At 37.3% G+C, this 23,468-nt stretch overlaps 1 protein-coding gene across 6 annotated transcripts in view; it reads left to right on the top strand.

The window, feature by feature from the left end:
• Positions 1-23,468, top strand: part of GMDS (GDP-mannose 4,6-dehydratase) — a 602,961-nt gene that overhangs the window by 489,221 nt on the left and 90,272 nt on the right. For 3 of the 6 annotated variants that reach the window (XM_011383244.2, XM_023524912.1, XM_023524915.1), the window contains 2 exons: positions 12,339-12,435; positions 16,400-16,441. In XM_011383244.2, the coding sequence (XP_011381546.1) occupies positions 12,339-12,435; positions 16,400-16,441 (139 nt within the window). Of the gene's footprint in view, positions 1-12,338; positions 12,436-16,399; positions 16,442-17,239; positions 17,327-23,468 lie in introns of those variants that run through there. The other 3 variants (XM_011383245.2, XM_023524913.1, XM_023524914.1) reach the window with 2 other exon arrangements.

The raw sequence follows: 23,468 nt of genomic DNA, 5'->3' as shown, positions 1-23,468 counted from the left end.
CCCTGGACCTTGAGGAAGAGCCTGAAGAGAACTGTAAAAAGAGGAAAGCCATTGTATGGAGGTTCTAAAGTGTGAATCCTGTATCCCTGTGGCTGAGCCTATGACTGTTAGTTTGCATTATGGGAAAACACTTCCTGCCAATCAGTCACTTTTGATGAGCAGATTTTCCCATGACGAACTTCTAAGAGTTCTTAGGGGGAAAGTCAGGAGAAGGAAAGTCACTGAGGCTCTGCATTTTTTTCCTCTAGGAAGATTCATACCTTTAAATGTGCGTAGGTGCATCTGCTTTCAGATCAGTTATCTCTGAGCTCCCTAATAGCTTTAACTCCCACCTTAACAGCTTGATACATGTTTCTTTGATGCCCATAACAAGTTGCATCTGTGCAACCGAGTGATGGAAATATAACTCACAGTCATCACCACTTAGAATCTGTCATTAGAGCTAGAAAATCGCTATGAGAAAGCCTGCATAGAAAGACTATTCCTGAATGTACTATGAGAACTTTCTAGAAATAAATAGACCCAAGCCTTTAAAAGTATATACATAACATTTAGTCATAACAAAGAGATTTGGACTTTTCATATAAGCGTCAACTTACCATTGAAAGAGAATCTCTTCCACTCCCTCCTGCCCTTCTTTCTTCTCTGTCTTTGTCCCCTCCTCTGTCTTTCTGGAAATTTAAGCCCTACTATTATTTTATATTTTATAACTTCTAAGATACTTGGGGTTTTTAACCCATAAAAAATATATACAAAGAGGGACATAAATGGCGTAGATGATAAAGACTCTGTTCATCCCTCTGGCAACCAGATCAAAGTTGTGATGGAAACAAGGAGCAAACAGCAAGGAAAAATCACCTGGGATCTAGATGAACAAGCCATACAACTAGGGAAAAATACAAGAAATCACCTGGCAACAGCAGAAGGTAGGATGGGGCGAGGACACGGGGCTGCCTGGTCCCGACCAGCTGAGTGAGATGGAAGCTGCGGCAGATGCAGACTCCTCTTAAAGGGGCCACATCCGTGAGCAGATTTTCCCAGTGTCGGCCCTGCTCGCTGTGAGCACCAGTGCCAATTCGGCTGGGCGCAAGGGGCACCAGGGACTTACAGGGAGACATTGTCAGAGTGAGAGCTGAGGGGAGACTCGCTCTGTTCAAAGTGCTGGCGGTATCCATTGTTTCTTGTTGAGCCCTCCTCCCTCCCAGTGCCCAGACACAGTGCTGCCATAGCCAAGAGCTCATCAAACTAGATAACAGAGGTCGCTCTGCCCGGAAGATTCCCTGAAACTCCAACCCGAGCCCCCACCCAAGCCACATCCAGGTATATCCTTAGCGAGTCAGGTGTTTCTTGCTGAGCAATGCCTAGACTCACACTGGAGGCAGCTGGCCTCCATTTCTGATGTGGTCTTTTAAGGCAACTATAAGCACAGCATCTGTGGATTGCTTGCTAAATCTTAACAGGTGGCCCCAGAGGGGCAGAGGCTTGGGCTAAATTTGGGCTTCAGCTGAACCCCTCTCAGGACTGTGCCACTGGACACCTACTTCACAAATCCACACTAATAAGACCGGGAGACTTAGGAGCTTTGCTTAGTACATGGAACAGACACAGAAAGGCCAAAATGGGAAGGCAAAAAAATAGAAACTATATGAGATCCAGACATCAAGAAATAATGGACATAATCTAACAGATGCAGAGTTCAAAATACTGGTTATAAAGACGCTCAATGAACTTTTGGGAAGTGTAGATAAATTCAGTGAAAACTTCAACAAAGATTTTTTAAAAACATAAAAATGGAAATGGAAATTATAAAAGAAAACCAATCTGAAATGAAGAACGCGTTGTCTGAGATGAAAAGTATATTAAATGTAATAAACAAAGTGAATAGAGAAGAGGATCAAATGCCCTATCTAGAGGATGGGAAATCCAAGGACACTCAATCAGAATGGCAAGAAAAAAAGATGCCAAGACTATAACGAGCACATGGGATACTATTATGGGTCAAAATATCCATCTGATCAGCATACCTGAAAGAAAACAAGATGTTCAACAGCTATTTGAAAAAATAATGATGGAAAACTTCCCTAACCTGGTGAAGGAAATGGACATAAAACCCCGGGAAGCTCAGAGAACCCCCCAAACCAGGGATCTAAATAGGCCCACACCAAGACAGCTCATAATTAAAATGCAAAGGTTAAATACAAAGAAAGAATCTGAAAAGCAGATAATTACCTACAAGGGAACATCCATATGACTGGCAGCTGATTTCTCAAAAGAAACTATGCAGGACAGAAGGGCTTGGCACAAAATATTCAACATGATGAAGACTCAGTATCTACAACCAAGAATACTTTCTCCAGCAAAGCTGAAAGAATTTATCACCACCATGCCAGTATTACAGAAAATGTCGGAGAGACTTTTTTAAGAAAAAAAAAACAAACCATGTTTCAAAAACAGGAATAAAGAATGATAACAACTACATTCCTATCAATAAATACCTCAAATGGAAAAGAATTAAGTGCTGCAACTAAAAGAGTGGATGAATGGATAAGAAAACAAGACCCCTACATACTGCCTACAAGAGGCTCACTTCAGATTGAAAGACACACACGGACTAAAAGGAAGGGGATGGAAAAAGATTGCTTTGATGGACCTAGACAGTATTTAAATCAGATAGAGAAAGATAAACACTATATGATTTCACTTATATGCGGAATCTAAGGAATAAAAAGAACAAACTAATCAAAAACAGACTCACAAATATAGTGGACAATTCAGTGACGGACAAAGAGGAAAGGGGGTTGGGGGCTGGGAGAATGGGGTGAAGGGTTAAAGAAGTACAAATTAGTAGCTGATGGTCACAGGGATGGGGAGCATGGCATAGGGAATGCAGTTAGCATTAATATGTTGGCTAGGTGGAGTGTCATGGGAGGAAGGGAGCATTTGGGGGGGATCGTTTTATGAACTATATAAATGTCTAACCAATGTACTGTATACTTGAAATTATATATATATATATATATATGTATATATATGTATAACATGTATATATGATATACAGATATATATACATACATATATATGTTTACACACAACAGCCTAAAGTGATGTGAACCTTTATTGAAGCCGCAGGTTTTTTAATTATTAGCACATATAAGATCTAATTTGCACCCTGATGTCATTCTGTGTCTTGGAGGCTGAAGCAACCCTCATTCCATTTCATATATAGATGTTGCAATTCACTGAGTAGCAGGTCAATTTAAATTCCTTAACTAAGGATTCATTAGATCCTCAAAGTAACTGCTGCCTCTGTATGTTACCTGATTAAACAGCCAGCATAGTACCCAAGACATAGTAAATGCTCAATAAATGTGCTCTCCGCCCACTTCATTTTTCTTTCAAAGCCAAACTCATCTAAGAAAATCAAAAGCCATTTTCTTGTCCTTGAAAAATGTAGACTCTAATTGGATGACAGTAAGAACACATTATTTACAAATATGCAGAAATAGATGGCGGTATGTATATAAATTCGTTATATCAGTATGAAGTAATAGCACCATAATCAAGATTGGAGTGTTGTCTACAGAGAGGTAGATTTAAAAGGGCCCTTGGCCAAAGTGGGAAATATGGATGATAGTTAAGAAGAAGGAAGGCATTCCAAGTGGGTGGAATGGCATGAGAAAATGCATGGAGGCAGGAGTTAGTAAACTGTATGTGGGCGATGGGCAAGCAGATAAACTGGGTTGGACCAGCCTGACCACATTGGGGCACATCAAGAGTTACTCACACCTACTACTTCCTCTGCTTCCCCGCATTTATTCTCTAGGTCTTAGCTTAGACATCCCCTACCTTCAACCAAGTTTTGCTAGGTGCCCTCCCTTGTCTTCTAACAGCACTCTATCTTCTACCATCATTAATATACTATATTGTGGTGGTCACTGGACTTCAAGCTCCTTAAGGACAAAGACCATGTCTTGCTTACTCATGCCTGGCTTAGGTTCATTCCTGGCATTTAGTAGGTACTTAGTGAAGATTTGTGGGAGGTGAGAAGAAGGAAAACACATAGATAAAGTTAGCCAAATGGAGACGGTACACATGACAGAAGTACCTGAACTATGGCTGACTCTCTTACAGAATTTGAGTACTAGTCCTTAAATTGCCACAACCTTTTAGTAAGACCTCCATATATTTTGCTTACTCTTATAAAGCAGGAGAAACTCCACCGGCATTCTTTGAGAAGGGAGCACCACAGCTGAGTTAAACAAAAATAAAGCAGGTGGCTAGAACATGGTTAGCAATCCATGTAAAGATAGCACAGAGACAGAGACTCATTTACAAGCTAGCTTGTGCGTTTGAATTTCCTTTCACTGCCACTTTTACAGATGAGAACAGCCTCGGTCTTTTATTATTATTATTTGATCTCCTGAGCCACCCTCATTAGGCATGACCATACAAGGCTTTTACCATTGTGTTAATCATAACAATCTGATTTCCTAAAGATAAAGCATAAGAAAAGACAATTTGAAAGCAGAGCCTCTTTATTTCATAGTTTCTCAGTGATACTGATAAAAAGAAGAATGCAAGGTAAATACTGACCAAGCAACAACTCTTATGGAAAATGTTTTTGGGGGCCTCCCTGTAAAAATGAGAATGTCCTTTTAAGAGGGCATCCTACCCATTTTGCTCATTCTAACCTTGTGAGAAAGAGGTGTGATCGGAGCCCTTCCCCTTGAGACCTTTGTAAATTGCTCAGCTCCCTAACTCCTTTTCCTCCCACATAGAGACTACAGATATGCTACCTGCCTGACTCTTGGTGTGGAGATTCATCAGCTGACATTTACAAAAGGCTCATTACATGGAAAGCACAGAAGAAAAGTAGCCGTTAGTCTAACGAGTAGCATGAACGGCCTTCTCCATGAACAGTGTATAATGGATTTAAATTTTACCTTTTTGTTGTAGTTGGTTATTTATTAACTACAATGTAAGAGCTGGAAACTCCTCATTTAATAACAGTTATCATTATTATTATAAGTATATAAAATGGAGAAAGACCGAGCATGGATGGAAACAAAGGAGTTTCCATTTCAAAAGTGACCTGAAAGACCTATGTGCAACTTAAGTTCTCATATATACACAGTACGACCTTTACACTAATGTTGTCTTTGAGAAATTAGAGTAGGTCTTGTGATTAAAGCAGTCGTTTCTGAACCCAAAAATTATACCCTGTCTTCCTCTCTCCTGGTCCACTAGCATGTCGCCCCTCACTCCTTTCTGGGAACAGTCCCACCTGCTGCCTCCTGAGGAAACTATTAGTTATCTCTTCCCTCCTCTGCCTTCAGCCCCGTTCACAGCTCCTTCCCATCAACATCTTGACTTTTTCAAATCCAACCGTCCTTAAAATTCCCTCTATACCCTGCCTTTCCTCTTATTTCCTTCCTCTGCCAAAAGGTAACAAAGAGTCACCTCTCCTCACTGTCTCCCTTTCCTCATCTTTATTTCCTCTTCACCTCATACCAGTCTGCCTCTGCCCCATCAACTCCAAAGCGGCTCTTTCTAACATCCCCAGGGACCTGCATGGTACTAAACCCAATGGTTTAGTTTCCGTTCTCAAATCCTCCTTGACATCTCCCCAGGGTCCGACAATGTTGACCCTCCCTCCTTTGGCCCTCCTTTGGCCACAGCTCTCCTCTCATTTTCCTAGGTAGAGCAATCTACAGTTTGCCTGCCTCTTCCCAGATGGCGCCTCTTCAATCTCTGCAAACTTGATCTGTGTGCCCTGTGGGTGGTTTTCTCTGTGGAGGATATGGCAGCTGGGGTATCAATGGCTCCAAAAACATCAGCTCTTCTGGTTGTCAAAAAGGCAGAGTGAGAGGAGGAAATCTGCGGGAAAGAAACACTAGGTTTTTAAGGGAGATGGGCAGAGCAGATACCTTGGGGCAGAGCTTTGGCTGGGTCCAAGTGGAGCCCTGGCAGGCAACGTAGAGGGAGCTACGGGGAAGAGCCTTGGTCAGTCAGAGTCTGTGGTTTGTAAAGCTCATATTTGTAATGACTTTTTTCCCTTCATTAGTGCCCCCCTCCCCAGTACTCCACATAATTTAAACTCTAATCATTTCACGGGAATTATCAGAAACCCCAGCAATTTCCCACCTCCCTCCATTTTCACAGCTAGTCCTATGTGCTATTTGGGACATTCTGGAGGCCCTTTCAGTCTGTAAATGTATATGCCTTTCCACTCTGGTAAATTGTCTTGATTTACTTCATTTACTTGATTTACTTTCTCTGCGCTATGTTTTTCTATTCTCCCTCTCTCTGGAAATCCTATCGTACTCTGTTATACTGTTTTAGCTGATTATTTTGACATTTACTTACATATTTTGAAACAACATTTTTATTGCTGGCTCTCAATTTTTACCCCTTCCAGACATTATCTACTGGCCTCCTTTTTTAATTTTAGGTTTAGCTTCATATTTAGTGGTGTATTATCATGACCGATCCAGTAAACTATTTTTCTTTTCTGTACATGTGATTTGTTTACCATAGAGCTAATAATTGTTGTCTTTCGCCATTTACTGTATTTTCTCTATATATTTATCACTACCCTAAACTTTGCCCCAGCTATCTAAATCACCTTTGAATCAGCCTTTGGGTTAGTCTCTATCAGTCATGTCTTCCTGTAGCAGAGCCTCTAGAATCTTCTGACCTGATCCCAAATGGACTGGCAGAGAGTTGGCATTCTGTGGTCTTCCTTCATGCTCATCTGGAGGGTTCTCTTAGCCATTCTCCTGAGTTGGATTTCCTGGCATCTTTTTAAAAACTCCTGGTTTGGCAAAGCAAAATCTTAATTAGGAATGCAAATATTTTTTGACCAAGTACAGTAAGTCATCCCTTAATCTCATGTATTGGTTCTTGGAAACTATGACTTTAAGCAAAACGACATATAACAAAACCAGTTTTACCATAGACTAATTGGTATCAGCAACAGTAAGTTTCCAGTAAGTTTCTAGTCACAAAAACATCACCAAACTTCTAAATAAAGACCCAAAACCCTTCTAATATGAAACATTGAAATAAATGTGAGCTTATGTATACATCTAAGGAAGATTAATAAAAACAAGATCATTCTTTTCCACCCCACTCATTCAGTTCAGAGTCTGAGTGGCCATCCCTGCAGCTCAGAGTGCAAGGCAGACCCCATCTTGGACGGGACGCCCTTCCATTGCAGGGCACATCACACACACTCAACACTCACATAGACTTGGAGAGTGTAGACATGTGCACAGCTTTGGGATGCGGGAGGGAACCAGAGTGCCCAGAGAAATCCTGGCAGATGTGAAGAGAACATGCAAACTCCACACACATAGTGGCCCCGGCTGAGAATCAATTTTTTTCTCACCAACGTTGTAATGAAACAGTGTTGTTCCAGGACCTGCTGTATATCTGAAAATATCTTTATTCTGTCCTCAGAATTAATAAGGTGACTGATATATATTTCTAGTTTGGGAATAATTTTTCTTCAGAATTTTGAAAGCATTGCTCCATTGCCTTTTAATTAAGTGCTACTGTGGGAAACCTTGAACCATTCTGACTCCTACTCCCTGTGTATTCTCTCTGGAAGTCTGTAGACCTTCTCATTGTCCCAGTGTTCTGAAATTTCATGTGATGTGGGTCTAGTCCCATTTATTATTTGGGGCCCTCTTTTAAGTCTTTCCTATCTAGATTGCATGTTCTTTTGCTCTGATCAATTTTCTTGATTTACTTTAATTATTGGTTCTGCTCCATTTTTTGTGATCTCTGGAAATCCTGACCTCTTGAGGCCATCTTCTGCTTATCTTCCTTCTGGTTTTACATATCTACATCTTTTTGCTCTACTTTCTGGGAGATTTCTACACCTTTATTTTTAAAATCTTCTCTTGAATATTTAATTTCTGAATTTTTTTCAGTTTCTAAATTTTTTTAATTGTCTGTTATATAATATCTTGTTTTTATATCTTTGATATATTTCTTTATGTCTCTGAAGATATTAATAGTGGTATTTGTGAGTTTATGTTTGTTTGGTTTTGTTAAATTATCTTCCCCATTTGTTCTGTTTCCTCCGAGTTGCTGTTTTTCGATTTGTCTTATGATTTCTGTCTTTCACGTATGTGGTTTTCCTCACATGTCTGTCTGGTAAACCTTGGTTTTCTGCACATATTTTACAGTTGGGCTTAAAAAGCGAATGGGGACTTTCTGAGAACACAGAGCTTGTTAAATGTGTCACTATAGTGTGACCAGACAGGGCCATTTAGTTAGAGAATCTATGATGCCCAAAGAAGAGTCCCCAGTCTCCTCCCTAGAAAGAGATAAGCCCAACAGCCATCACCTTGGGGCTGGCTGGGGAGTCTCAGTATTCACCATACATACTTCACTTATTTTTCCTTCTTTTCAGTATGGTGACCCACCTTTCATTGGGCCCAGTGACCTACAATCCTAGGAACTTCTTCTCCAGAAAGGGTGAAGCAGTTGCCAAGTGATGTGGAATCTCGGAAGGGATTGGACATCACATTGCTTCTCAAGGAGAACCGTAATCAACCCACACTTCCTAAGCATTTGTGGATTCCCACAAGTGTAAATTGGGTTTATTCTCAGCTTCCCCACCACTGGCTTAGGAGTTAGTTTTCTAGGGCTCCTGCTATGTCCTTTAACACTCATTCATCTATTTGCCAGCTTCCAGAATTTGGTCTCTCTCCTCTTTCCTGTTCTTTTAGCCCTTGTGAGTTTATTTCTTTTTTGAAAGGGGTCTGGGGAAAAAGCGAAAGTGTGTGCAAACTACCAGCTTTATCCAAAACCTAATAATTCTTCCAGGACTACTTTATGTCATTTGCTAAGTTTTAGTTTCTGGCAACCTCCTTGTATCCTCATGAACTAATGTTTCTTAAAATAATTCCTAAGCTTTTGCAATATTCACATTGCAGTTACAAGGAGTGTATCGCCCCTCCTCTACTTTAGCTGTCTCTTAAACTTGGCTTACAAGATTGACTTTGTTTTTGTTGTCCCTTAAAGGGATTCCTAGATGAGATTTTAATAGCATCTATTCTTGCTTTGTTGTGCTTGATTCTGCTATTCTTCAATGCTTTCTATGGCTTTTTCATGCTTATTAGGAGCCAACAATTTATTTTAAAAATTGAATTATACAGGATCCCTGCTCATTGAGATGTTGATCTAAATTAGTGGGTAGCAATTCCTATTAGTTAGATAAATCCTTTACTCCCTGTCAAGGTACTGTCATTTTATGGACATTGCAGCTCTGCTTTAAGTCATAACATTACTTGTTAGGACAAGTTAGCTTTTACCTTTTACTTGTTAATACAAGTGTTTTATGTATTGTTGTAACTGAATGTTTTTTGGCTCATGGCCGAAACTTTTGCTTACTGCCCTCATGTAGACCTAGTACAAATTAGAAAGTGGTTTTTGCCAACTCAGTTCTGCTTTGAGCCATTTCCTGGTTACAGTTGATTATTCAGTGCAGCTATATTAATTGTAGGGGCAATGTCATGCCCTTAGAGGTGGTTTAGACTGTAGATAGCATTTACAAAATGGCAGCCCAGTAGACAGTATTCAGACAGAGGCAAAGAAGGCCTGCTGAAAGCAATACCCACTGGTGCAGTAAGTAGTATCAAACTCAAGTCTAACTTGCAGATTCTTTTCTTCAGTCTCTTCCCATTTCAGCTACTGCTACAAATTTCAAATGTTAGCATACGACTGCAGAGCAGTTAAAGAGAATCAGTAGTAGACAGGAAAATGTAAGCTGATCCAGCAATGCAATGTGTTGGTGTGAATAGATATTAAATGCTTTCCTTTAATTGAGGGCGACAATATACCATTAACTCATCCCCTAAAGCAGGGGTGGACAACCTATGGCCTACATGAGAAACCCCACCTGAGGCCTTTTTTTACTGTCCTCTGAGGAGATTTTTATAGTTCTAAGGGGTAGTTTTAAAAAAAAAAAAGATAATGATAATAAAGAGAAACAGGAGGAAAAAGAAGAAAAAGAGAAAGCAGAAGGAGGAGGAAAAAAGGAAGAAAATGTAACAGAGACTGTATGTGATCTGCAAAGCCTAAAATACTTTCTAGCTCCTTACAGAAACAGTTTGCCAGCCTCTGGTCTAGACACTGCTGGCCTAGCCTCGTTTCTATCCTGTCCCACATGCTCCTGCCCCAATCAGGGAAAGGTCTAAAGTTGTTCCCAAGACTTTAGCAACTTAAATATGTATGTGTGTCAGTGTGTGGTTTCAAAAAGTTTTAATTATAAATAGATAGATTTGAATCATCATTTCTCAAGTTTGTGACATCTAACCAGATTTACCAATGTAAAGGACCGTGTTACACAATTGTGTACACATAAGTCAGCATGACCCGTCATGGTTTACATACCTAGCTACAACTGGAGGCGGGGGTAACAGAAAAGTTATTAACAGTATTTTCATAAACCTTTTTGGTTTAGTTGGAGATACTGTCAGAAAGGTATATGTTGAACTTGTTTCTTTTTGCAAGTATAAAATGTGAACAAAAATAAAATTAAAACATGTTTTTCTGATACAAATATCCTTTCATTTACCAAAAGCCTAACCAAAGAAAAGATTTCACTTAAACAATTAACTTTAGAATTAGATAAATATATATTTTTAATTATTACTTTACCAATTATTCTCACCTACTGTGGATATTAGCCAAAATTTGGACTTTATCAATAACAGATGTATAGGGTTTATCATCACTTTAGGTTTTCTCATTTTACAGCATTTTTAGCCTGCATAGTCTAGAGCATCCACATACCATTTCCAGGTGAATTTTTCAAAAACTTAGCTCTGATCCTGCCAATTCAGTCTAATCAACAGTAAGAAATTAAACCAAACAAGTAAATTACCAAACATTCCTTTCTGAGTCAATTAAAAAGGAAGTCCCGGAAAAATGCCAGTGGTACCATTTTATATTGTTCAACAAATTATGCTATAATTCTCTCTGTGTTTTGGGGTATTTTTCATATTTGCCTTGAATCCATTGGCAAATTTAGCATATTTATAAACTGATTATTTGTCTAATGGTGACATATTATCCCTCTAGTATCAAAAAAATGAATTTAGAGTAGAACATTCAGATGATTGCTTAGAAATAAGGCTTGTGAGGCCAGTTTATGTCTCTAATCCCAACCTATGGCCAAAATATAACCATGATCAACATTTAATGTTCATCTTCAGTAGCACCTGTGAATCACGTAGTCGAACAACTAATTTAATGCTCTATTTTTTCCTTTAATCCCCTGTGACTTTGATCCAATGGGCATACAAAATCATCTTGTTATAGGATTCATCTCCAGCTGATAAAGCAAACTAGTTCAGAGGATAAACATTGAAGTCAAGCATTACTTTGTATTTTCTTTTCTTTCTTTACCAAAAAGCTTCACTTGAAAAAATAATTCAAATTATATAGTATTTTCTGTTGTTTGGATTCTAGATTGTAGAAATCTAGAGGTCAACATTAAGCCAATGGCTTTATTTCTTTAAAAATGAGAACATAAAATGGAATTCCAGTGAAAAGCTGGTCTTGAAGCTCATGAGCATATTCTGTACAATGCATGGTGTGGATTGGAGGGGCCATTATTGGGATTCTTCGCTGTTGTTAACTGTAGATGTTTAAGGAAGAAAAACTTGAGTCCAAATAACATTGTAGCTGAATCAAAGGAAGTAGAGAGATGCTAATATACTCTCTCTTATCAGTAAGTGAACCAATTAATTATACACTTTTTGGAGATTTAATCATCTGAGATTTATTAATGATGCCCACTGCTGACTGGATAGAGCAAGGGAATTTATATATAAAACAGAGATGAAATAAATGGTTAATTAGGGTATGAAACTTAATCCAAACTGGAATGCATTGAATTTATAATAAATATCCCTAAAACTATAAAAAAAGGACAGAAGAAAATAATTCATAATAATTGATTTTCTCAAGAATAGCCTAAAGAAGTGAAGAATGTTTAAAATCCCCGAAAGTTGCTCAGTTCCTTATTCCGAATAGTTCGTCCATTTCTAAAGTCTTGCTTTTGAACCCATCATGGTTTTCTTAAAAAGAAAAGAAAAAACAAAAAACAAAAAAAAAAACTACCCTTTTTAAACTGATCTGGAAAGGCTTTGAAAGTCACTGTTGCCCTAATAACATGGTTAAACTTCAGCCTTTGTTTCTACAGTTATTGACCTTCACATACTCCTACAGGGAAAGGGCTGAGCCATCCTGAGGGACTACAGCATGGGCAAATGCTCACAAGCAATTAAAGGCTGATTAAGTGTTTATCTTCTTTGTAGGTGGGAAGGAGAGAATGAAAATGAAGTGGGCAGATGTAAAGAGACCGGCAAAGTTCACGTGACTGTGGATCTCAAATACTACCGACCAACGGAAGTGGTAAGTATTCCTGGCCACCCAGTGTTTAGGCCCATTCTGCCAGCTGGCTGGGAAAATATTATCACTGAATGCCCAAAGCCAACCTTCAAAGCTCTCCATTGGGCTCCCTGGCATCATTCAGTTGACATTTCCCAAACCAGAGTATAGTGAATTAAATCTGAGATGTTATTCTTACCACAAAATCCATTGCTTCTAAAAGGAAAACAAGGGTAAAACACACCCAAGGAAATAGTTGGTTTCAGAAATGGAGACTCATATCAATGGCAAATCTCATCGTGTTAGTCTCTCATTTTGATGGCAGATCCCAGATACCCACAGAATATCTGACTTACAAGGCCTTCCATGACCTGCAGGATCTTGAGATTTGGACTACCTACCTCCCCAGTGCACACATGAACTCACAAGCAAGCACACACATAAACATACTCACCTATGTGCACTCACATGCATACACAAACATAGTTATAAATGGTCTCCCCATACATTTTTTAACACTCAGCTCAACTACTGCCCTACCTGTGAATCCTTTTCTGGACAATATACCACTACCACTGAAATTTCTACTCCTTCCTTTGTATCTTCATTATATGTTCTACATAATAATTATATTGCAACACCTATCATAATTTATTACACTCATTTGTTTACAAGTCTTTCTCGATTTACCAAACTGTGAACTCATTTAAGATAAGGACCTTTTTTTTTTTTTTTAATATCTTCAACTATACCAAAGTAGGTGCTTAAAAATATCGATTGATGGGTAGATGGATGAGTGAATGGATGGATTTCTAAATACAGAGGTTCCTGTATTAAGAAATGACCTATAGATTGTTAGACCTTAACATCCTCCTTTCTTAAATTTATAAAAACTTCTAGCTTGGTGTTGTCACTATAATGTGGTCCACATTCTTTATGGTGACAAAATTCAACATGTTAAGTATACCTAAAGATAATAGAAAGCGGCATTTTCAGAGAGAAATGTTCAAACAGAATGGTTACCTAATGGAATGTACATTAACTATGAAAATAGAATCCCTCGAACCTGTTTTACCTTTGTTTTGAACCAAATTCCAGTGTGTCGTACAACCTTTCGGAGATTAGGAAAACCTCAGTGAAGAGAAATTGAAAGTGCATATGTCATCAGTAACCACCTACAAAATGTTCTGTTTCAAACAAAAGAAAAAAACTTCATTTCATGCACTATTACAAAGGAGGAAATAAAAAGGAAAGGAAATAACCAGTGCTTAGAGACTAGGGCTGTAGAGTCGAAGCATTGTCCTGGCACAGGGCGTGGCCGGGTCTTTGACACACAGGGAACAATGGTTCCCTGTGCTAATGGCAAGTGGGTGTGCCAAGGAGAGGATGTGCTCTGTCTCTGGGGGAGGAAGATACCAGCACACTCCTGCTGACACAGCAAGGAATGCCTGCCTGTCTGTGGAGCCCCCTAGCCGCACTGGCATTTGTTTCCCTGCCTAAAGAGGTGCCACAAGGGTATCATTTTTCTGGAATATTGTGCAGATCACATAAACAGGCAAATCTGTTTCTCTGCTAACAAAAATTGTCATCTCAGAGTGGAAAATTTACTGAGCCAACCTCAGTAAATTTTGAAACCTCAATCCTTATAACAATTTAAACATGGCTCTTTCTCTCCTGACACCAAAATAGTTTCAAAAGCTAGGAAGTCGTTAAGAATGGCTTGTCTGTCATTCTCACTTAGGCAAGGTGTGGACTTGATAAGAACACAGAACAAAAGAATTCGCTGAACAGGAAAAGGACCCTTAGACTAACAAGGCAGTTCTTGAAGTCCGTCTCTATCTGCCCCTTTCCTGTCCTGAATCTGCATCCCTCTTCCTTTCTTTTGTTCATTCAGATGTCATTATCATACCTGTTCTGCAACTCCATTTACACTAAAGTTGTTTTAACATAAGAGTGGTGTCTTATTTCATACGCTTGCTTTATTTGTTCACTGATATAGCTCTGACCCCGGATTCTCTTCACTGCTTAATTTTGGATGTTTAACTGCATTTCATCTTTCTAATCCTCTAGGCTGCATTAATTTTGTTCACTCCACTTCAACTGAACATTCTATTGGGCAAGATTTTCTTGTATAGTGAAACTAAACTTTTAACCTCATTCCTCAGAACATGGAGTTTTCCCAAAACTTGGATCAGCTTGACAGCCTTATGTTGAATTGCCTCAGGGGTGATAGTATTCTTCCAATTGAAAGGTGACTAGAACTGAACACTGCTTTGTAAATGAGCTTTCACTTAGGTGTGGGCCTTAATAGCCAGCACATCGAGAGAGTCATTTGGCATGAGTTCTGAACAGCATCGGACTTCTCTGAGGTTTATCAGCACCTAATGCAGGGTAGTCATAGAATTCTCCCATATCTAAATTGTATCCTTTCCCACTTAGTGTCTAAGTTCATCTTGTAAGTTCCAGAGGCTTCTTTTCACTTTTCCTCAGATTCTGTAGAAGCTTGTTCTCCTGATTAGCTTCAATCATATGTATTCCCCCAAGATCTTCAGCACATAGGGCATTCCAAAGCTAAAAGCATAAACTAGATTTTAAGAGTCACATGGTTCCAGAATGAGTGATAGAAAAAAATGTAAAGAAAATGTGAAAAGAAAAAAGTGATAAGGACATATCAGGTCTCAGAACACCAGTACCCTAAAGCAAGACTAAAGGCGCATAGAGCTTTATGTTGTTTTTGAATAAGATTCAGAGTAGTCTTACGAAATGCTTTTTATTCAGCATAGGCCACACTAACCCAGAAGAGGCTACCAGTATTTACACATGGAGCATACCTCCACATGCGCCAGTAATTTTTGTCCTCATTGATTTAGCTAGCACAAAACCTTAAATCTTGCTTTTGTACCAACATGAAAAGTCTTGAAAGTTTTGTTCTGAGCTAAAGACTCCAGCATCCAATTAGAACTGAATGGAGTCATATTTTTTTATTTTTCTACCTCTGGGTTTCCTTTGAATGCTTAGAAGTTTTGCTACTGTGGAGAGCGTGATCCTGAAAATTAGACTTTAAATTTCCTATTGCCGCTGAATTCCAGTATTTGGTGATGGCGTTATTAATACTTGAGTTCTGTGCCCCTTAAAACTTCTGTCTTGTGCATGGTTTCCTATATATGCTTATGTTTACACACAGATTCATTGCATCGTGTATTCATTATAGAGAATCATGCTTAAGTGTAGGCCCTAGGGCCAGACTGCCTGAGTTCAAAAACTGCCAATTACTAGCTGTGTGACCTTATTCAAGTTACTTAACTTCGTCAGTGCCTCTGTTTTCTCATCTGTAAAAATGGGATCGATAATAGAACTTCTTTTAAAGAATTATTGGAGAATTAACAGTCAAGTATACGAAATGCTTATTAGAACAGTATCTGGCACACAGTAAAATACCCAGTATTGATGCTGTTATTGTTATTTATTTATTTATTCATTGCTCAAATATTTACCAAACACTGTGTTAGACCCTGGGAATACAGTATAAACAAGACAGGCACATTCCCTACTCTTGTGGAGATTATAGATATAGGAGTCAGTTACTTAAACCTAGTACCTTTTGAAAAGTAGAATGACGTCATTGGTGAATTGTATAGATTAACCAGTAAAAGTAGATAACAAGGCATAATCAAGGCTACTAGCAAACATTAATATGTACTTTGATTTTTATGCTTCTGAGCCTCTTTCTAAAGATTAGATAGCTATTCAGTGGTATGGAAGTATCATGTAAATATATGAAAATTGATATTGACCTATTACTAACTTTAAAATAACCACAATTCTCTTTGTTTGAGAATTTTTAACTTGGAAAATTTACAAACGTTGTGTTAATGAAATATTCATCGTAATGTGCCAGTTTTTAACCACATCAAATAGTCAATCCACTTTAAAAAAGTAAGATTTTTTTTCAGTGAAACAAACAAAAATCCTTTTTTCTTTTGCACAGCATTTTAGGAAATGGCATGAGGGACACATTCTCAGGCCAAAGGTAAATCATATATCTTTCATAAAAAATATCTCAACTTAAACTCTACTAGATAATACAAACTAAATTTTTGCTTACTATATTATTGGTCTTTAACATTCATTTTTCTTGCCATTGTATTTCTAATGTCCTCAATCGTGCTTGGTTTTTTATATACTAAGATACTTTACGTTTATTCCCATTCTTTAGAGATATTAAAAAAAATCATGAGTTAAAATGTAGAATTGAGAAAACAGTAACTTTAAAGAAGTCCAGCAAGCTAGTTAGAACACCTTCCTTCAGTGAAAACATGTAGCCTGTTTCTAATCAAATTACTATCTGCTGTTGAGTTGTCCCTTCTTGCAAACATTTCCTAATATTTTTCTGTAAATGATGTTAAGTTAAATGGCCCATAATTGCTTGCTCTATCTCATAGCCCTGTTTAAAATAATGCTATGTAACACTTTCCAGACCTCAAGAATCTGATCTGTCATCAGAGGACTTGTATAAATACCAGTTAGAGCTTCCCTTAGTTCTGTCTCTGTGTTTTGGGGGTCTTGAAACTGTTCCCTTTTACTCCCTGTTCTCACCACGTTCTCACACTTCCCCTTCTGTAGCAAGAAATTAGATCCTCTCTATTCCATCCCTTCATCTTCCCCAGCTCTGTTAGAAGCCAGCTGATCTCTCCCTGTCCTGATCTTTCTGACCTCTAAGCTCTTATCCTACCCTTCCACTCCTGCTTTTCTTTGTTCCTTGTTTTGACTGGTGGAAGCCTGGGTAAGAGGATTCAGAGAGACAAATTAAGGGCGAGTTTTCTTTCAGCATTCCTGGACCTGTGAAAGGAGAGGCTGGACTACTTGTTCTGTAAGGTCCCTTCCAATTTTTATATCCTAGCATTCCTGCTTTTATAACTATCAGACCACAACAGTGTGGAATGCTGTCACTCATCAGAATGCTTCCTCTTTTGTAATTATTCTCTGAACTTTTTACTACTTCTATTTTATAAATAGTTTATATCTCTAAATCACTGTTTATATATTTTGAGCCTCCCTCTTAGGCTCTTCATACTAATCTTTATATCCTTCCTTAATCACATTGGCCTTTCCTGCCCTTTTCCTTCCTTGGACTTAACCAAGAGAGCTTTAAATTTCAATCTCTGGTTGATTATCAAATATTCCACTGTGTGTTTTCCATACTTCATAGAATCCCATACAAAACCCCCAGGGGTGTATAACATTTCTCCTAAAGCCTGTGTTCTTTCCTCAGTTGCTGTCTCCCTCAAGAACATTTTATTCCTAATGAAACAGTAATTGTGTACTGACTATAATGCTCCCAACTTCCTCCTATTTTTCTTTGAAGATTCTTATGATTAGATCCAGATTAGGATTATGTCATTAAAGGTTCAAAAATCTTTATGAGTATACATAACTATATGTGTTTTCTTACTTAAAATACATATTTTGTATTTATCCTAAAAAACTTTCTGGTGTCCTTAATGTAGATGGTTTCATCCCTTGCACCAACAGGGAACTCCTATAAAAGCTGTACCTTTTTTCTAAAAATCCTGTCTCAATAATGACTACCTTTATATGTAATTGTAGTGGACCTCTTAACATCTACAAAATAAATTCCAAAATCTTAAAAATTTGTTTTAGCCTCTGCAGCTGCTTTCCTTAGGAATAACTTGAGTTCAGCTTCTATAAACTTGCTCTTATGCACCTCACTCAAAGTATAGAATTATACTTTGAGAGGCCCAAAATATAAAATTATATATAGGAGGTCCATCCGTCACTGATGTGATCACCTGTTCATTTTCATCTAGCCAGTGAGATCTATATTCTAGAATTTTAGAAACTTCTATTTGCTATTCGTTTTTTAAATAACTAAACAACACTTTTCTGTTCTAGCAAGCCATATATACCTTCTAAAATAACTATAATTCAAATAATCTTTATGTATGGAGATTTTATAGATAATACTATTCATGGTTTTCTGCTTTATCCTCCCAGTCAGACTAATTATTCCTGTCCAAGTTTGATATATATATATATATATATATATATATATATATATTTTTTTTTTTTTTTTTTTTTTTTCCTTAGCACATTTTTCTCTTGTGGACACCAAATACTCTGGGTCTACTAAAAGTTAGTCCATGTATATCTACTTGGGCTCCTATCTTTATTTATCTTACCCTAGAGGCTTCCTCTTGCCTCACTCCCCATGCCTTTGGTTCATTGCAAGCTGGTTTCTTCATTGTTGCATCTACTAGCAAAGTGGAGAGTTCATTAGACTGCTTGTCAGAAACTTCCAAGTAGATATCCAAAGCTGATGGTCTTCTTGACTTAGTAGCTCTGATTGGCCTCCTGGACAATTACACATCATGTGCTTGACCTGCCAGTAAAAACCTAGTTTCATTCAGCTGCTGTCAATAGGTACTGTCCTTAATAGCAAAATCCAATTTGTACATTTTGTAATGCTGTGATAAATGCGCAAGTTTCCTGGTTAAGTCAGATATGTACTTCTTCACAAAAACTTGGTGTAAGAATATCTAAACTAAGAAATAAGCAGATGTCTAGGTACTAAAAGATTCTCTAAATTTTAGAATTCATTACAAGAATCCTTTATATAGTACATTCATGGTGTACATTTAAAATATGATTTTTATTTACCTCAGCGCTCAGAAATATATCAGTATATATAAAATAAAATATCCTTATATTCCTATATTGAGGTATTAGAGATTCCTACCATGGAAATAAGTCCTAATAACACTATGAGAAATATAAAAATGAATGAGATAAGGTCCTTGTTCAATAGGAACTCTCAAACAAATGAGTAGAAAACAGGTAGGAAGCTATTTTGATGGTCACAGGCAGGTATAACAAGGAGCTAACTGAGCCAGGATAGTGGAACAAGAAAAGCAGTGACAGTTGCCGGGACATTGTAGAGATGGAGACCACAAGATTAGAGGTCAGATTAAATGGTGATGCGTGGAAGACAAGCATCAACTGAGGGTGACTACCTGGAGTAGAGGCTGCACAGTAAAGGGTGGTAGGGAGATAATGATGCCATCAGCGATCTAGAGAGAGGACTCAGTTAGCAGGAGGAGGTGTTGAGGTCTGTTACATTCATGATCCCTGGAGATATCCATGTAGCAAATTTCAAGCAGGAGTGGGAGCTGGAAGCCTGGTGTAGAAGAAAGAGGTCAGGTGTGGAGGCTAGATGTGCAAGCGGTGAGAGTTGAAGACCTGACGTGAGCACCCCAAAAGAGAGCATTTGGGATAGGGGTCAGGGAGAAGGGCATGAACAAGGAGTTAGTCACAAAGCTAGGCAGGGTTGAATTCCAGGAACACATTTGTCTCAAAAATACATTTTGAAGAAGTGGGTTAAAAATTCATAGAGTTCCCACAGCCTAGGGCCAGACTAAAGTGTCTCCCACCCTAGATAATTATTCCCTACTTTTAAGGCCCCTTAAAGATTTAAAGGGCAGATGATTACTACATCTCAATCCAAGCAAAGCTGAATTTCAGAGTTAAGCAGAGACCTAATTTCAAATTGATGTGTCCTAGAAGTCAGGTTGCAAAGTATTTTAGAATTCTTAAAGATCAAAGGGCTTATATAAATATAAGGTACTTTGCACTGCATATTATTTTTATTACTGTCATCATCATTAATTATTATTATCATCATTATATACCTCTGTGAAATCATTAGTTATCAAGAGGCATCTGAAATGATACTTTGACTCTTCAACTCCTGAGATTTTTATATTTATTTTATATTTATATATTTATTTTGTTTCATACCTATACAACTTCACTCAGAAAATTGTTGCTACTTAGCACTACCAGCTCTGTACTTCTTGATCCAATGGTAGAAATGAAGATCATGGTAAAAGATAGGGAATTGAATTGGTGACCTTCTCTTCTTTTTTTCTTAAATTTATTTTTCAATTAGAGTTGATATTCAGTATTATTTTATATTAGTTTCAGGTGTACAGCATAGTGGCTAGACATTTATATAATTTACGAAGTGATCCCCCAATTAGTTTAGTACTCACTATACATAGTTATTATAGTATCATTCACTATATTGCCCAAAGTACACTATATATGTGTACTTTACATCCCCATGACTATTTTGTAACTACCAATTTCTGCTTCTTGATCCCTTCACTTTTTCACCCAATCTCCCAAGGTCCCTCCCATCTGACAATCTCCAGTTTGTTCTCTGTATTTATGAGTCTATTTTCATTTTGTTTGTCGGTTTATTTTATTTTTTTAGATTCCACATATAAGTAAAATCATGGTATTGGTCCTACTCTGTCTGACTTATTTCACTTAGCATAATGCCTTCTAGGTCCATCCATGTCATTGCAAATGGTAAGATTTCATTTTTTTTATGGCCGAGATAATATTCCATTGTATATATGTACCACAACTTCTTTATCCAATCATCTGTTGATGAGCATGTAGGTTGCTCCCTTATCTTGGCTATTTTAAATAGCGCTACAGTGAACATAGGGGTGCATATATCTTTTCAAATTCGTGTTTTCATTTTCTTCGAATAAAAACTCCAAAGTGCCATTGCTGGGTCAAAAGGTAGTTCTGTTTTTAATTTTTTGAGGAACCTCAAAACTGTTTTCCAGAGTGGCTGTATCAGTTTGCAATCCCACCAAGAGTGCATGACAGTTCACTTTCTCTGCATCCTCACCAACACTTGTTGTTTTTGGACTAATTAATGATGGATGACAATTCTGACAGGTGTAAGGTGATACATCATTGTGGTTTTAATTTGCATTTCTCAGACGATTAGTGATGTTGAGCATCTTTTCATATTTCTGTTGGCTGTGTATGTCCTCTTTAGAGAAATGCCTATTTAGGTCCTCTGCCCATTTCTTTTTTATTGGACTGTTAATTTTTTTGATGTTGAGTTTATGAGTTCTTTATAAATTTTGGATGTTAATCTTTTATCAGCTCTATCATTGGAAAATATCTTCTCCCATTCAGTAGGTTGTCTTTTCATTTTGTTGATCATTTCCTTTGCGGTGCAAAATCTTTTAGTTTGATATAGTCCCATTTGTTTATTTTTTCTTTTGTTTCTCTTACCCAAGAAGATACATCAGAAAAAATACTGCTAAGAGCAATGTCAGAGAATTTACTGCCTACGTTTTCTTCTAGGAGTTTTATGGTTTCAGGTCTTACATTTAAGTCTTTAATCTATTTTGAGTTTATTCTTATATATGGTACAAGAAGGAGGTCCAGCTTCATTTTTTTACATGTATCAGTCCAATTTTCCCAATACTATTCATTGAATCAACTGTCTTTACCCGATTGTATATTCTTGACATCTTTGTCATAGATTAAATGACCATATAGGCATCAATTTATTTCTGGGCTCTCTATTCTGTTCCATTGCTCTATGTGTGTCTGTTTTTATGCCAGTACCATGCTGTTTTAACTACTGCAGTCTTGTAGTATAGTTTGGTATTAGGTAGTGTGATACCTTTCAACTTTCTTCTTCATTCTCAAGATTCCTGTGGCTATTTTGGGGTCTTTTATGATTCTATATAAATTTTTGGATCATCTTTTCTATTTCTGTGGAAAATGCCATTGGTATTGTGATAGGGATTGCATCGAATCTATAGATTGCTTTGGGTAGTATGGACATTTTAACAGTGCTAATTCTTCCTATCCATGAGTGCAGTATATGCTTTCATTTATTTGTGTCTTCTTCAGTTTCTTTCTTCAATGACTTATAATTTTCTGGGCACGGGTTTTTTACCTCCTTGGTGAAATTTATCCCTAGGTATTTTATTGTTTTTGATGCAATTGTAAATGGGATTGTTTTCTTAATTTCTCTTTCTGATAGTTCATTATTGGTGTGTAAAAATGCAACTGATTTCTGAATATTAATTTTATATTCTGCTTCTTTACTGAATTTATTTATTTAATAGTTTTAACCGATTTTTTTTAGTAGAATCTTTAGGGTTCTCTCTGTATGGTATTATGTTTTCTGCAAATAATGACCATTTTACTTCTTTCTTTCTAGCTTAGATGCCTGTCTTTTATTTCTTTTTCTTGTCTGATTGCTGTGGCTAGGACTGCCTATACTATGTTGAATAAAAGTAGTGAAAGTAGACATCCTTGACTTGTTCCTAATCTTAAGGAACAAGTTTTTAGCTGTTTTCCATTGAGTATGATCTTGGCTGTGGGTTTGTCATATAGGCCTGTATTATGTTGAGGTATATTCCCTTTATTCCCACTTTGCTGAGAGTTTTTATTATAAATGGATGTGGGATTTTTTCTAATACTTTTTGCATCTATTGATATGATCATATGATTTTTATCTTTTAATTTATTAATGTGGTGTATCACATTAATTGATTTATGGATATTGAACCAACCTTGCATTTCTGGAGTAAACCCCACTTGATCATGGTTTATGATCTTTTTAATGTCTTGCTGAATTTGATTTGCTAATATTTTGTTAAGGATTTTTACATCTATGTTCATCAGGGATATCGTCCTATAATTTTTCTTTTGTAATATTTTTATCTGGTTTTGGAATCAGGGTAATGGTGGCCTCGTAAAATGAACTTGGGAGCCTTCCCTCCTCTTGAATTTTTTGGAACAGTTTGAGGAGTATAGGTGATCATTCTTCTTTGAATGTTTGGTAAAAACACCTGTGAAGCCATCTGCTCCAGGACTTTTGTTTGTTGGGAGATTTTTGATTACTGATTCTATTTTGTTAGTAGTAATCAGTCAGTTCAGATTTTCTGTTTCTTCTTGACTCGATTTTAGAAGATTGTATGTTTCTAGGAATTTATCCATTTCTTTCAGTTTGTCTGATTTGTAGGCATACAGCTGCTCATAGAATCTTCTTAAAATTCTTTGCATTTCTGTGGAGTCACCTATCACTTTTCCTCTGTCATTTCTGATTTTGTTTATTTTGGTCCTCTTTTTTTCTTGATGCATCTGGTTAAAGTTTTATCAATTTTGTTTATCTTTTCAAAGCTCATGGTTTCTTTGACCTTTTATTTTTTTTT

Source organism: Pteropus vampyrus, unplaced genomic scaffold (assembly GCF_000151845.1).
Source record: "Pteropus vampyrus isolate Shadow unplaced genomic scaffold, Pvam_2.0 Scaffold509, whole genome shotgun sequence".
NCBI classification, from domain to species: domain Eukaryota; kingdom Metazoa; phylum Chordata; class Mammalia; order Chiroptera; family Pteropodidae; genus Pteropus; species Pteropus vampyrus.
The sequence above is the reverse complement of the archived record's forward strand: the minus strand, read 5'-3'. Positions and strand labels throughout refer to the sequence as shown.